Source organism: Meriones unguiculatus, chromosome 20 (assembly GCF_030254825.1).
Source record: "Meriones unguiculatus strain TT.TT164.6M chromosome 20, Bangor_MerUng_6.1, whole genome shotgun sequence".
NCBI classification, from domain to species: domain Eukaryota; kingdom Metazoa; phylum Chordata; class Mammalia; order Rodentia; family Muridae; genus Meriones; species Meriones unguiculatus.
Window position 1 is genome coordinate 53,008,943 of NC_083367.1, and position 15,750 is coordinate 53,024,692.

Consider the following 15,750-nt stretch of genomic DNA (forward strand, 5'->3'; position numbering starts at 1 on the left):
TTAAAATGAATCATATGTTCCAAAATGACTGACAGAAACACAGCTTTGTTTCTGAAGCCAATTCTTTTCCATCATTTCTGGACACAGTTCAGAGCTATAACAGATTTTTGTGGTGTTTAAAAGCAGTCATCCAGGACAACAACAAACGCTAATTATCATAAACAATAAATAGCCCCTGATAACATCATTTTAAGAAGTTCTTCTAGTCCGGAAATACATTTTGTCTATTATCCATCTGTTGGTGTGTGGGAGCAAGAACTGGATGAAATGATCATGTATCAAACTGGACAATATAACAAAAAAGAAATGAACACAAATAGGGAATAGCATATGTAATAAATAAGTCTGGAAAAAAACATGTAAAAAATGGCATAAGTCTACCTTTCAGTAAGCAATTGATATATGAGTCTACAATCAAGTCAATACTACTTATCATGACTAGTGTAGGTATAGGAGCTCCTTTCAGTCCACAGTCCTTGCTGTAATTGCATTTTCTCCCCACAACTTCAAGTTGTAATCTACTCTACTTGGGCAATTCACATCTTTAAAAAATTGTATTAGTAGTAATTTGAGAGATTAAAATTACAAGCAACAAAATTTTATATACTTGGGAATGCATTTAAAAAACTTACTGTTTATCCTCAAGTCACTTCTATTATATAAAACAATGACAGCCAAGTTCTCAAAAGTAAAAGTTTAAACATCAAAGAGATAATATTGTTCAGTTACCAATATAATTAGCTAATTAAGAATAATACAACGACATGAATAACCAAATATTCATAAGGATAGCTTGGAAGCACGAGTGTTGGGCCTCTACTGGTGTATGATCATGCCTATAAATGCCAGTCCTAACCAGCAGGTGCATAATCAATGTGCTGAATTAAATATTGCGTACAATATAAAAGCCATAATTTTTTGTCTTAAGGCTTTTAAGATACACTTCTTCTATGCATAAGTATTAATATATTATTTTCAAAATCAAATACTTCTGAAAAGTCTATATAATTTTCAAAATAATAAAGTGATGAAGCATCCTATAAGGGGACTGAGTAAATATTGAGATAAGGTTTCACTCTGTATCACAGGCTGGCCTTGAACTTGCTGTGTTGGCCAGGCTAACCTCATAGTAGTGGTAATCTTACCAATATACATGCTTGGATTGCTACCAAAAGACACTATCATGCCATGCTTTTGATCGGGAATTTGAGAGGTTTTTAATAATTTAATTTGAGGTCTTGGTCTCTACAAGTATATAAATGTAATTGACTATATATATACATATAGGTAATTTGTTTATTTAATTGTGTGCTGAAGGTAGAAATGTTTAGAATATAATTTATGTTGCATGTGGATCTTTACTAATTGTGATATGAGCTGACTACATAGTCTACTGCACATATTCTGCACACTCCCTCTAGATGCACATGAACACCTGTAAAAATATGTATGTACGCAGTTTAGGTAACAAACACTCAAAACTGATTAAGAGGTAATAGAGAAATGACTAAATCCACTTTCTTTACTTGTGTATATGAACATCCAAAGACAAAAATGCAGGCTGGCTAATTTGTATCTGAAGATTCCCTGGGTATTACACATTAGGCAAATACAGGAGAGCTTGCTGTTAATACACAGACATCTAAGAGTGCTTTACCAACTGCATAAAGGAAATGATTTGGGGGGAAACACATATTAAGCTTAATAACTCTAACTTCATTTCAAAGAGCCACTAAAACTACTTGTGGTTTTTAAAAAATTTGATAAATGTATAAGCTAAAATTAGTTAAAATGTTTTTACATTTTCAACAGTATAAATAAGATTATTAACTTTTATGAAGGTTAGCACTTTCTTAACTCAGTGAAAATATGTTTAAAACTATTTTTACTGTTTTTCCAATCTCAAAACTCTTTGTTCTCTTAGCAGAGTTTCTATCTGTTCATTGGCACTGATAATTTTATTATAAAAGGGATAAATTTCTCCACAATGTTTTGTCCATTGCAAGCATACAAAGTGAGTGGGAACAAAGCATGTTCCTGCCATAGTTGGGAAGAATTTAAATTCAAATGAATTTCAATCTCAATGTAAATTTGAAGGCATGGTGAAAAGGCCTGAAATAAAATGTTTTGCATTCAAATTTAGAGCAATATTTAGAATACTGAAAAATACCATTAAATGAAATCGATTATCATGATAAGCATAACAGTTACTTCACCAAAGTATCTGTCAGCAGAAAACTATACATTTAATTTTACAATTTACTTTCTTACGTTTCTGAGACTTGTTTGAAATTAATAATCTAAGGTAAAAATCAACCATCATTAGCAATCATTAAAACAATAGAACACAGAAAGCCACTGTACAAAAAATATTTATTAAAATATTCTAAAGAGGTGGCATGAAAATATTACTTCATTAAATTCCATTTCTAATTTTATTTTTAAGTTTCTAATGGTGTCTATACAAACACACTTTCTCAAATCTTGAATATTTCAATGCTATCATTTGTTCAACATTTTCCAATAAAAAAAGGTTAAATTTTCCTATACTACTTAAAGATTTGGATTTTATGATTTTCTATATACATTTTATGTTTTATTTGCATAAAACAAAATCTGTAGCCAAATTGCAAATTTTTTTGATGTTGACTGACTATCACAAGACTCTGTTGTAGAAAACCACTCTTATTCTGCCCGAAGTTATTGAAAGATAGACTAACATGATATTCATATTACCTCTAGCTTTCAATGTTAGGGATCAAACGCCAGAGGCTTATTTTATAAATACAGAGAAATGTGTGTGAAAGCAAACAACCCAAGAAAGAACAGAAAGAACTCAATCCGCTGCAGAACGTAACGTGTCGCAATCAGCCTCAGGGGCAGCTGCTCTTACCCGTGCTGTCATCGTACACAACCGTGACGGTTTTCCACTTGAAAAACTGCACCAAATCCAAGATGGCGCGACTGAGCGAAGAGAAGTCTGGGTAGAGACTGACATAGAAGGAATCCTTGTTGTCTGACACCTGGTGCTTCCAGCGGGTCTGTATGTGAGGAACCCCCAGAGCATTGCAGATGGACTGCACCGCATTTGCTGACGAGCTGTGCGAAGGCCCGAAGATAGCAGCCACCCCAAGAGACAGCTGATCACAAGCTGAGGAGGAAAAGAAGTCTGTTAATAAGGAGAAGAGAGGAGAACGTGAACTGCTACTAAATCCCCCAAATGTTTTCCTGGAAAATATTCTTCTTTAATATAAAGCTGTATTTCATTCATTACACACACACACACACACACATATATATATGATAATAATTACCTTATTTCTTCATTCCCTTTCTGCCCTCCTTAACGTTCCCCTCCTCTCGCCTGCTTTCAAATTCATGGCCTCTTTTTCTTTAGTTGTTGGTGTGTGTGTGTTCCCAAATACATAAACAACCTGATTATTCTGTAAAATGTTCCTTGTATGCATGTTTTCTGGGCTGACCATTTGGTATGGGATAACCAATTTGTGTGCTCTTCTATGGAGAAAACTGTTTCTCCCACTTTCAGTTTTTCGTAATTGACTGTAGTTAGATCACTGTTTGGGGTTTAGGTCTCATGAACCTATGACTAAATATTTTCAGTTTATTACAAGAAACTGGATTCAGCAAATTCAGCTTATATGAAATACATAGGAAAATTTATCTTTAAAAATTCCAAAATTAAACATCTCATTTCTTGTCATTTTCTTGCCACATAAAAATGACTAAGAATCTTTTTAAATGTCTCAGTTGATTACTAATTTAAAGTTAATTGTTACTTTCACGACCATTGTGTCTATTTGTAGAGATACTATAAAACTCAAAATCTACTTTGGATCTCTTTTCCTTCACATATTTACGTCCTAAGCAATATAAGCTCAATAAACAAGATAAAAATGATAGTATGCACCCTTTTTACATGTGGCAAACTTATGTTACTTGAGTTTTCCTCTTTTCAGCTAGATTACAAGTAGGTTTTGACTAGATGTTTAATCTGAAAAATTTTTTTATAGTATTTCATAAACCAGGTGACTTTATTATGTAAGAATTGTGCTAGGGTAAACCCAATAGTACTTTGTTTTCAGGAAAATTCTAGTCTACATTTTTACAATGAACCTTTGAAGTCACCATTAAGAAATCTATTAATATTTTATCTATATTTTATTCACTCCATCTGCTTCAGTCTGAATACTTTCATTAGCAGCAGTTTCTTCTTTAGCGGAAATAATCATGAGCTATACTACTAATCAAACATATTTGTCTTGCAATTAGTGACTTAGTTTGCATTTGTTGTGACAAACAGAACATTTTACAGTCAACTCTAACCTTTTCCTTCCAGTCTTCTAAACCTTTTTCACCATGACACAGATATGAAATGTGGAAACTAATTTGTATTCGCAGAGATATGAATTCAAAGGGCAGGCATAATATGGCTTTGAAAAACACAGGTTAGCATCTGGGGAAAAGAAAGTGACTTTCATCTTAAACAACAGTGTAACATATCAACTGCCATTAATATTAATAAGCTTGGAAGAAAACCTCATCAGATTAGAATTACAAATAATTATGTATGTTTCCATCAATGTTAGGAAGCTAGTAAAACAATGTTTGCATCACAGAAAGGCAAATATTGTTTTGAAGCATATGGTGAAACTAAATTTTGTGTTAGTCCACTCTTAAGTGATCTGTGGTACGGAAGGCAATGTCTGCTACCTGAATGAACACTGTGCCAAAGATAGGATCTGTCCTCCTATAATATCATCTATGTATATATGAAAAGATCATCGACAACACACTATTTAAACAGACTCACTATTGATACTGCTGTTTGTGTAATATATCCCTGGCTAATGGTTCTTTTTCAGAGATGTTTTTAATGTTTCTATTTAATGTGTACTGGTGTTTCATATGTGCATGTATGTCTGCGCCACATGCAGGCAGAACCCTTAGAATCCAGAGTGGGAGTCAGATTCTCCTGGAACTAGGGTTCCAGATTGTTGTTCATTGCCATGTGAGTGCTGAGAATCTAATATGGCTGGAAGTTCAGCCAAGTCTTTTATCATTTATTAGTTAATAGTTAATATTCTAAAACATTAATAACAATGAAAGTAGATTAGTAGAGAAAGACAATTTGTCTTCCACAAGTTTAATTTCATATATAATTGGGTTTTTTAAAAATAAAAGCTAATAAAAATTTATAAAATCAACATTTTTTTCTAATAAAATGTATGAAGATATTAAATATAAATGTTTTCATATATATGTACTTAATAATTTAATAACTACATAAAGGAATCAAGAAGACTCTTAAGTGCAGCTTGAAATCTGAGTTTTAGAAATCCACAGTAAGTAGCTCTTAATTACCTTTCTTAGATGCTTCAAAACTGTCATAGAGATTGATCTTCTGGGTGTCATAAGTTAACGTGGTATTGGGCAGCAGGGTCCTGTTCCTGTTGATTGTGTTCACAGCAAATCTAAATGCAAGTTCTTCAGCTCCCATTGGACCAGACTCCACATATTCAAAAATACCACCTGAAAGAATGAAATAATAATTATAGAGGTGTTAAAGTACAGATAAATGTCTGAATGTTTTCAGATGTGTGAGAGAGAGAGAGAAAAAGAGAGAGAGAAAGAAAAAGAGAGAGGATTTGTTTCATGATATGATTTGTATTTACTTTTCTATGAAATTTTAGATAGTACATTTTAAAAAAAAAGCTTTGGAATTTTTGTGTAAATAATTTCACATTGTAAAGGTTCTTTTTTCTTTCACATTTTATGATTTACTTATTTAAAGGCAAAATAGAAGAACTGAAAATTATCTCCTTAATTTTTTTCACTAACACAGAATTGACAATATTGAATATGCCAAATGTACTGCTTACTGTGAGAAAGACTGATATAAATTTGTCTTCATTAAGTAAGACATCACAGTTCTTTAGCCCAAATGTTTATATTTACAATGACTTTCCTGGCAACGTAGCCATAACTGCATTTACATCTTGTGGTAGTCGACAAATATCTAATTGGAATAAGGCCTAATCAATAGGAGAAAATTCATAGTCGATAGTGGACACCTAGCTAACTACCTGTGGCTGGAGAGGTCATAAACCCTAGAGGAAAACCTACCATTTTCTATTTTTCTAAACGAATATATTTTCAACTGTATAATAGAGTTACGCTTCCATACAAAGGTAACTGTAACTTTCACTCCTCAGAAAATAAGCTTTTTTTTGTTTCAGACAGAGGCTAAAGCTCCATGGGTGGTCAAAACACGGACTGTGAGGTACAAGACCCCAGCTGGTACATCTACAACACAACCTCCATATCCAACTCAGGGGACACTGCAGCAGAAGGGGTAGAAAATTGGAAGCAGTGGGTGGAAGACCAGGATGCTCACTGCCACATAGTGTCTACTAGACTTGACAGGGACCCACGACCTCTCAACAACACTGGTGCATCAACAAGACCTGTGTAATGACAATGCCAATTGACATGTCAGTGAGGGAAATTTCTTTTCTTCTCTTTTTTCATTTTCCTTTTTATTATTACTACTATAGTTGTTGTTATTACTATTATTTTATGATTTATTCACTTTGTATCCCAGTTGTAATCCCCTCCCTCATCTCCTCCCTGTCCCACTTATCCTCCCTCTTCCCCTCCCCCCAACTTTCTTTCCTAGTCCACTGATAAGGGAAGACCTCCTCCCCTACTATCGGACCCTATCCTATCAGGTCTCATCAGGACTGCCTGGATCCCCTTTCTTTGAGGTCTGGCTAGGTTGCCCCACCAGACAAAAGAGATCAAGGAGCAGGTAACCAAGTTCAAGTCAGAGATTGTCCCAACTTCTTATTAGGGAACCCACATGGAGACTGAACTGCCTGTGGGCTACATCGCAGCAGTGATTCTAGGTCCTCTCCATGAATGCTCTTTGGTTGATGCATGAGTCTCTGTATGCCCTGGGTGGGCCCAGTTTTTTTTTGCTTTGTTGTTTTCATTGTGGATCTCCTGTCCCCTGTGGGTCTTTACATCTCCCCCTTCTTCCATAGGACTCCCTGAGCTCCGCCCAGAGACTGACTGCATCTGCTCTGATCCTCTGCTGGATGGAGTCTTTTAGAGGACATCTGTGGTAGGCTCCTGTCCTGCTCCCTCTCTTCCACCACTTCCAGCACATATGCTGTTTGCCCTTCTGAATGAGAGTTAATCAACTTCCCTAGGGCCCTCCTTGTTATTTACCTTCTTTAGGTCTGTAGACTTTAATATGTTCATCCTATTATTATCTGACTAATATCTGCTTATAAGTGAGTTTACACCATGTGTATCTTCTGCTTCTGGGTTACCTCACTCAGGATGCTCTTTTATAGTCCCATCCATTAGCCTGCTAATTCATGATTTCATTGTTTTTAATAGCTGAGTAGTATTCCACTGTGTTAATGTACCACAAATTCTGTATCCATTCTTTGGTTTAGGGACATGTAGGTTGTTTCCAGATTCTGGCTACTATGACAAAAGCTGCTATGAACATAGTTGAGCAAATGTCCCTGATGTACGGTCGGACGAACAGATGGACTCTGCAGCTGTAGTGGAATGTCAGAAGAATAGAGATGATGTAGTGGGATGGTCTGGCCTGGCTGTTCTTCCTTAAACAGTCTTGTTTAGATGTCTGAAAACAGAGCCGAATGAGTAAACTAGGAAGATCTCCTAACACATATAATCAAAGCTACTTGTAACACAGGATAAAACATAGACACAAAAACATACTTTTGGTTCTGGCCATGGCAAGAATGAAGACCAAAATCTAGAACTGGAGGAAGACACAGTGATGTGGCTGAAACCTTGCTTCTTCTCAACCTCTAGAAGCAAAGCATTCTCTCCAGTGTGATCCATGTCTCACTCCCTACATGAATAAAGCTCTAGAGTTATAAAAGTGTGTTACTGATTTGCAACTGTGAAAACAGATCTATTCCGTCATTGTTACCGAACTAAGGGAAAAAAAATGCCCTGTATTTTGTGAATAGCCTTATCTATTTTCTAAAAAAATACCTTTAAGAACCCAGAGGCTATTTAAGCTGTGGGCTGGCTTTCCCCGGGGTCCGAGGATTGTTCAATGTTCCTGAATAAACTGCATTGAAAAAAAAAAAAAAAAAGAATAATGTTCTAAATTAAGTCTGGTAGCACACACCATTAATCTCAGTACACAGGAGGAAGAAGCAGTTAGGTTTTTTGTTGTTTGTTTGTTTGTGTGTTTCTGTGAATTTGAGGCTAACAGGATATATATTGAGAGTTTTAGGTGAGTCAGGGTTGTACATGGAGACCATGCCAGTAACAAAAATAATAGTCAACAATAATGAGACCCTTCCAATAGTAGTAAAATAATAATAATAAATAATATATAGAGAAATCTTCTGACTTGACAACTCAATTTTGGGGTTCTTACTATAGAGGAAAACCATTTGGGAATTTACGATTCTTTGTCCTGTATTGCTTGGCTATAGGTTTCGCTTCTCTTTCCTGTTTAAATATGTCTTTCTTCTTCCTTAATTCCTTTCTTTTGATCCTTTTGTAGTTTCTGTTTTTGTTTTTAAATAAAGTTTTTAGGAATTTGATAACCAAACAGGACCCACAACAATCATTAACATGTGAATATTTACAGAAAAGGTAAACATGTGGATTAATTTCAATTATTTTTAACTAGAAAATGACAGTCATCATGTGTTAGGGAGTTTACAAGATAAACTTTAACATAGACAAAGTCGCCATCCTGCAGAAAATATAAAGTATAAATAAAATTAAAATTTTTAATGTTCCAGCAGCATTAGAAGAAAGATAGAGTAATTAAGTTCATTCACAATGATAGCATATGATAAAGAACTAATGAAGAAAAGCTGTTTTGTCTGAAAAGGAAGACAAAAATAACTCAAAAGACAAAGAAACAGATGTTTAAAGAGGAAGCCAGTGTGGTCAGTGGTCTAGGAAAGTTTGAGAACTAAAACATGAACCTACCATCTAGAAAGCTAGAAAATAATGAACCAATCAAAGAAACCTGGAAATTCAAAGCTAAACAACAAAGAAAAGAAGAAGAAGGAAGCATACATAGACTATAAATAAAGGAAATAAAATAAATGTTGTATAAAATAAGCAAGAACTATAAATTTGCCTACAAATTTCATGATTTCTTTGTTTTTAATGGCTGAGTAGCATTCCATTGTGTAAATGTACCACAATTTCTGTATCCATTCCTCAGTTGAGTTGTTTCCAGGCACAGGATAGATATCGAAAGAGAGAGAAAACAGGAAACAGGACAGGAGCCTAACACAGAGGGCCTCTGAAAGACTCTACCTAGCAGGGTATCAAAGATGCTGCGGCTCATAGCCAAACTTTGGGCAGAGTACAGGAAATCTTACGAAAGAAGGGGGAGATAGAATGACCTGGAGGGGACAGATGCTCCACAAGCAGAGCAACACAACCAAGAAATCTAGGCCCAGGGGTCTTTTCTGAGACTGAAACTCCAACCAAGGACCATGCTCGAAGATAACCTTAGAACCCTTGCTTAGATGTAGCCCATAAAAACTCAGTCTCCAAGTGTAAAGGGAACAGGGACCTTCTCTGACATGAACTCAGTGGCTGGCTCTTTGATCACCTCCCCCTGAAGAGGGAGTAGTCTTACCAGGCTACAGAGGAAGACAATGCAGACAGTCCTGATGAGACCTGATAGGCTTGGGTCAGAGGAAAGGGGAGGAGGAACTCCCCTATCAGTAGACTTGGAGACAGGCATGGGAGTTGATGAGGGAAAGAAGGTAGTATTGGGAGGGAATGAGAAAGGGTGCTACAGCTGGGATACAAAGTGAATAAACTGAAATCAATATAAAAAATTAAAATTAAAAAATAAAAGTCTGATCATAATGAAGACAAAAGCTACAATAACATGAAATGAAAGAAAAACATGCAGAAGCAAATTTCTAAATTAAGTGTGATCTCATTTGTTTTGAGATATCTACTCAACTCCTTTCTTCATTATAGAGCAGTTTATTTGCTTTTTTGCCAGTGAGTTGTTTATCCGAGTTGTTCCTTTCCATTTACATATTCATGTTTAATAGTTTTTAATGACCAGTTTCTACTAGGTTTTGAAAATGAAATTGAGGGAATATTCTCTTGTTAAGATTTAGGAATGCTAGATCTATGTTAGCTTATATACTGATTTTATATATTTGCTATCAAGTTTTAGAAAGACCGGCATTTTTTTTTCTTTAAATGGTTGCTATATTTTATCAAAGAAGCTAGTAAGTTCTGGAATTACCTTAATTGATAACATTTCTATTATGTTTTATTTTTTCTCTCATACTGGCTTGTTCAGATATTTCTGTTTCTTCCTAACTTGGGTTGTCTATTTCTAGAAATTTAAACATCGAGTTAGTGATCCAATTTGCTAGTGATGTTCATTCATGATAATCTCAGGAAGACAGACAAATGGGCAGAGGATAGGTATATATCCTCAAATACATAATTATACAAAATGCTCACCAGTAATCAGGAAATACATATTAGAATCATAGTGACCTACTACCTCCCATTTCTTTAAATGAATGTTAGTAAACATATAAATGATAATGCTACAGTTCCAGAAGGAAAGGATTTTAATTTCAGTGAATGTTCATGAATGAGGTGCAGTGGCTCAGTCAGTAAAAGTGCTCACTGTAGAAACCAGGAGAACCTAAGGTCGACTTACAGACCCACATGGAAGAGACTCAACATGAAAAGTTATCCCCAGACCCTTACCTATGTTTCATGGCACAAACACACACACACACACACACACACACACACACACACACACACACACGCGCACACACACACACACACACACACATGCATGTTTATAAATGCCCCACACAAATTCACAAATAATGAAATAAAATTTAAACATCACATTATATGTTCAAATGTGAGAGTGCATAGTCTTGCTGCAAGAAAAGCATAGGTTAAAGAAAGATTTATTTTAAAAAGATGATAAAAAACATTTGCTATATTTGACAATATTAACACTCCAGTCAAAGACAGAAGTCTATGCGTATGCATGTGTGTATGTATGTATATGCACATAGCAGAGAGACATTTTTTTTAAGTTTTGCATTAACAGAAAGTGACAGTAAAGCAAATACTCTACATGTAGACAACTGGACAATCATCTCCTTCTTAACAGCATCATATGAACAGTAAATAAAGAAAATGATCAATTTCACAATACTCAGGATACCGGAAGTTAAAATCAGGATTCACACAATTTCCTACTCATCAGAATAGCCAGGTAAAATGATAAAGGAAAACATAAATAAATTTACTTTAAAAATCTTGTTTTATATTCTTCTAACACAGAACATACAGCTGTGTGAAATAGCAAATTTCCTTGTGAGATATAAAACCAGGGAAATGTAAGCATGATCAAATAAATGTGTACACTGTTGTTCAGAGCACTGTGTAATGCATGCAAGCCTTCAGACTTTCATGCAATACAAGGTAGACACTATAAACAAAATATTAAGTTAAAGAAGCCAGGCATGGAAGATTGGTGATATATATTTTTATACTTTTAATGTCAAAAATAAATGTTGGTGTTGGAAGGAAATCGTGATAAAGAAAACACATCGTACCTGTTTTTTTTGTTGTTGTTGTTTTGTTTTGTTTTGTTTTATCTGTAATGTGTGAAGAATGGCAAGAAACCGAAGGGATAAATATTCTCTTTGGGACAAAGAAAATAAAATAGTAGAAATAGTAAATCTGTAAGGAAGAAACCGTTGTTTAGGATTACAAATTGTTACTAAAAAATTGTCTCAGTAAATGTTCTATTGTAGTCAAAAGAGACCATGACCATGGCAACTCTTATAAAGGAAAGCATTTAATTAGGGCTGGCTCACAGTTACAGAGGTTGAGTCCATTATCAGCTTGGACGGTATAGAGCTCTACCTCTGGATTGGCAATCACACACACTCTTCCTCCAGCAAGACCACACCTCTAATCCCTTCAATCTGTACTACTCATTTAGCATTAAAATATTTGAGTCTGTAGAGACCGCTCTTATTAAAGCCATCACAGAAATTAAATACTAAAATATCTTTTTCTAAGCATCCACAAAACTGTAAAAGAACAATTTGTCACAAGGCTTGAAGGGACCTTTTCTCTTAACATTCATTTTAAACATTGAAAACTGATATTTATGCGTGTCATATGTCTTCTTTAAAAGTGTCTGTAACAATACTTATCCATTTTGTTATGAGATATTTGATTTGTATGTAACGCTTCATATGCTACAGTCCATGAGGAGATAATTACCTGTAGAATTCACAAATCGTATTTAGGGAAATTCAAATGTGATTAATGCATAGACCTGTATGATCTTGAAGCAGCTTCTTGGTAAACTATAATTATGTTCATGTGGAACTTCTTTCAGCGCTCATCCAGTTTCAGATTTTTGGGATTTGAGGGTAACCTGTTTTCAAAATCTGTACTCTGTACAGGATCCAGACAGCTTTTACTGCCCATTCATGCACACCCTTGGATTTCTCTCATAAAAAGAATTGTAATCTGATAGATTCATTCTCAAAGCCTTGTTCTCAAAGTTTATTAATATGAATTCAAAAAGGGATGTTGTATATCTTGTAGAATCTATTTCAAAGAATAAAAATTCTTGCAGTTGTTTTCCCAGGCTTCTATAAAACATTAATAGGCCTCTACATTCTATCACAAGCTTGTTGGAGAAAGAAGGAGACGCAAAGGAAAATGACAGTTTCACTGCTCTGTTTCATAGACACAGAAGACTAAATGGTAAGAGGTCCCTGGCTTAAACAGAACAAACATTGCCAGAACTTTCCCCCCTAAGTCTCTGATGCACAAACATCATTGCCCAATACTGAAATGAAAGATTTATTAATCAGTTGCTGAAACCTTGCCAATGCTTTTCTTCTGTAGCTGAATATTAACTACTACAGAGAATTGTATGACTCATAAACCTATGATGAATGTGATGAAAAATAAAACCTCTAACCCCTGAGATATTCATGAGGTCCCATCTTAAAGTGGATACAATTACTACATTATAGACTTTTAAATTAATATGAGAGTCTATGTTCTGAATGACAAATCACCCATTGTTCTTCCAGAATATGTACTGATTTTCTGAGTAAATTGTTATACTAAAATTATTTTCTAGGTACCTAGGTAGAGTGGAACAGTTGTCTTCACAATTTTAAATTTGGAAAAATAATTATTGAGAAGATAAGAGTTGGTACTTGTCTTTAATTTTTCTACAGTGTGCCATTAAACTATATATATATAATTATTTATTTTTGAAATTATAATAAAATTATATATTTTCTTCTTTCCCTTTATCTCCTCCAAACTCTCCCATATATGACCTATCCTCTTTTTATTTTAATTTTATTTTATTAATTACACTTTATTCACTTTGTATCCCCGCTGTGGTTCCCTCCCTTCCTCCACCCTCTGCATGCATGCCCCTCCCCAAGTCCACTGATAGGGGAAGTCTTCTTTTCCTTCCTTCTGATCCTGGTCAATTAGGTTTCAGCAGGAGTGGCTACATTGTCTTCTTCTGTGGCCTGTTAAGGCTGCTTCCCCCTCAGGGGGGAGGTAATTAAAGAGCAGGCCAATCAGTTCATGTCAGAGACAGTCCCTGTTTCTATTACAATGGAACCCACTTGGATACTGAACTGCCATGGGCTACATCTGTGCAGGGGTCTTAGGTTATCTCCATGCATAGTCCTTGGTTAGAGTATCAGTCTCAGGAAAGACCCCTGTGCTCAGATTTTTTTGATTCTGTTGCTCTCCTTGTGGAGTTCCTGTCCTCTCCAGATCTTACTGTTTCCCTCTTCTTTCCTAAGATTCCCTGCACTCTGCCCAAAGGTTGCCCATAAATCTCAGCATCTGCATATATAGTCTGCAGGGCAGAGTCTTTCAGAGGTCCTCTGTGGCAGGGTCCTGACTTGTTCCCTCTTTTCTCCTTCTTCTGATGTCCATCCTCTTTGCTTTTCTGGATAGGGATTGAGCATTTTAGCAAGAGTCCTCCCTCTTGATTAGTTTCTTTAGGTGTACAGATTTTAGTAGGTTTATTTTATATTATATGTCTATATGAGTGAGTATATACCATGTGCATCTTTCTGTTTCTGGGATGGCTCATTCAGGATGATCTTTTCCAGATCCCAGGATTTACCTGCAAATTTCATGATTTCCTTGTTTTTTTTTTTTTTTTTTTTTTTTTTTTTTTTTTTTTTTTTTTTTTTATTGCTGAGCAATATTCCATTGTGTAGATGTATCCATTCCTCCACTGAGGGGCATCTGGGCTGTTTCCAGCTTCTGGCTATTACAAATAACGCTGCTACAAACATGGTTGAGCAAACGTCCTTATTGTGTACTTGAGCCTCTTTTGGGTATATGCCTAGGAGTGATATAGCTAGATCTTGAGGAAACACTATTTCTAGTTGTCTAAGAAAGCATCAGATTGCTTTCCAGAGTGGTTGTACCAGTTTACATTCCCACCAGCAGTGGAGGATGGTTCCCCTTTCTCCACAACCTCTCCAGCATTTGTTGTCTCTTGAGCTTTTGATCTTAGCCATTCTGATGGGTGTAAGGTGAAATCTTAGGGTCGCTGTGATTTGCATTTCCCTGCATGGTACTGGCATAGAAACAGACTGGTGGATCAATGGAATCGAATAGAAGACCGTGACATAAATCCACACACTTATGGACACCTGATTTTTGACAAATCTATTCAATGGAAAAAAGACAGCATCTTCAACAAATGGTGCTGGTCTAACTGGGTGTCTACATGTAGAAAAATGCAAATAGATCCATACTTATCACCCTGCCCAAAACTAAAGTCCAAGTGGATCAAAGACCTCAACATAAAACCAGATACACTAAACTGCTTAGAAGAAACAGTGGCGAAGAGCCTTGAATTCATTGGTACAGGAGACAACTTCCTGAACAGAACACCAACAGCACAGGCTCTAAGAACAACAATCAATAAATGGGACTTCATGAAACTGAAAAGCTTCTGTAAAGCAAAGGACACTGTCGTCAGAATAAAACGACAGCCTATAGATTGGGAAAGGATTTTCACCAACCCTATATCTGACGAGAACTAATATCCAGTGTATATAAAGAACTAAAGAAGTTAAATAGCAAAAAATCAAGTAATCCAATTAAAAAATGGAGTACAGTGCTAAACAGAGAATTCTCAATAGAGGAATATCAAATGGCAGAGAAACACTTAAAAGAAATGCTCAACCTCATTAGCCTTCAGGGAAATGCAAATCAAAACAACCCTAAGATTTCACCTTACATCTATCCTCTTTTTTAATTGATAACTTTTTATAATTTTAACATATATCTATATGCATACATAATTACATGCTCAGTCTCCATAATGTTACTCATATGTATAATTTTAGTGCTAACCATTTGGTCTATATTAACCAAGTGGTCTATGTTAACCCTAGAAAAGACTATTTCTCCTGTTCTCAGCATTGCTCAGTTGCCTGTATTTTTTGTGTGGGACTGAGGCCTTCTGAGCTTTCTCCGTTCACTTCAGCATAGATTTTGTTGCTGTCCTCATTCAGCTCATGCTTAGACAGTCACATTGATGAGATTTTTTTAGTGTAGCTTTTACATATTTTAGATAGTAAATGACATTAGATAATTAAATTTTCTCCTTCAGAAAAATAT

General features: G+C 35.3%; 1 protein-coding gene across 7 annotated transcripts in view; it reads right to left on the reverse strand.

Moving 5' to 3' along the window:
• The window catches only part of Grik2 (glutamate ionotropic receptor kainate type subunit 2), a 657,687-nt gene that overhangs the window by 427,473 nt on the left and 214,464 nt on the right, over positions 1–15,750 (reverse strand). For all 7 annotated transcript variants that reach the window (XM_060373546.1, XM_060373542.1, XM_060373543.1 and 4 more), the window contains 2 exons: positions 5,383–5,550; positions 2,894–3,151 (listed from right to left, as the gene is read on the reverse strand). In XM_060373546.1, coding sequence (XP_060229529.1) covers positions 2,894–3,151; positions 5,383–5,550 — 426 coding nt within the window. The remainder of the gene's footprint in view (positions 1–2,893; positions 3,152–5,382; positions 5,551–15,750) is intronic.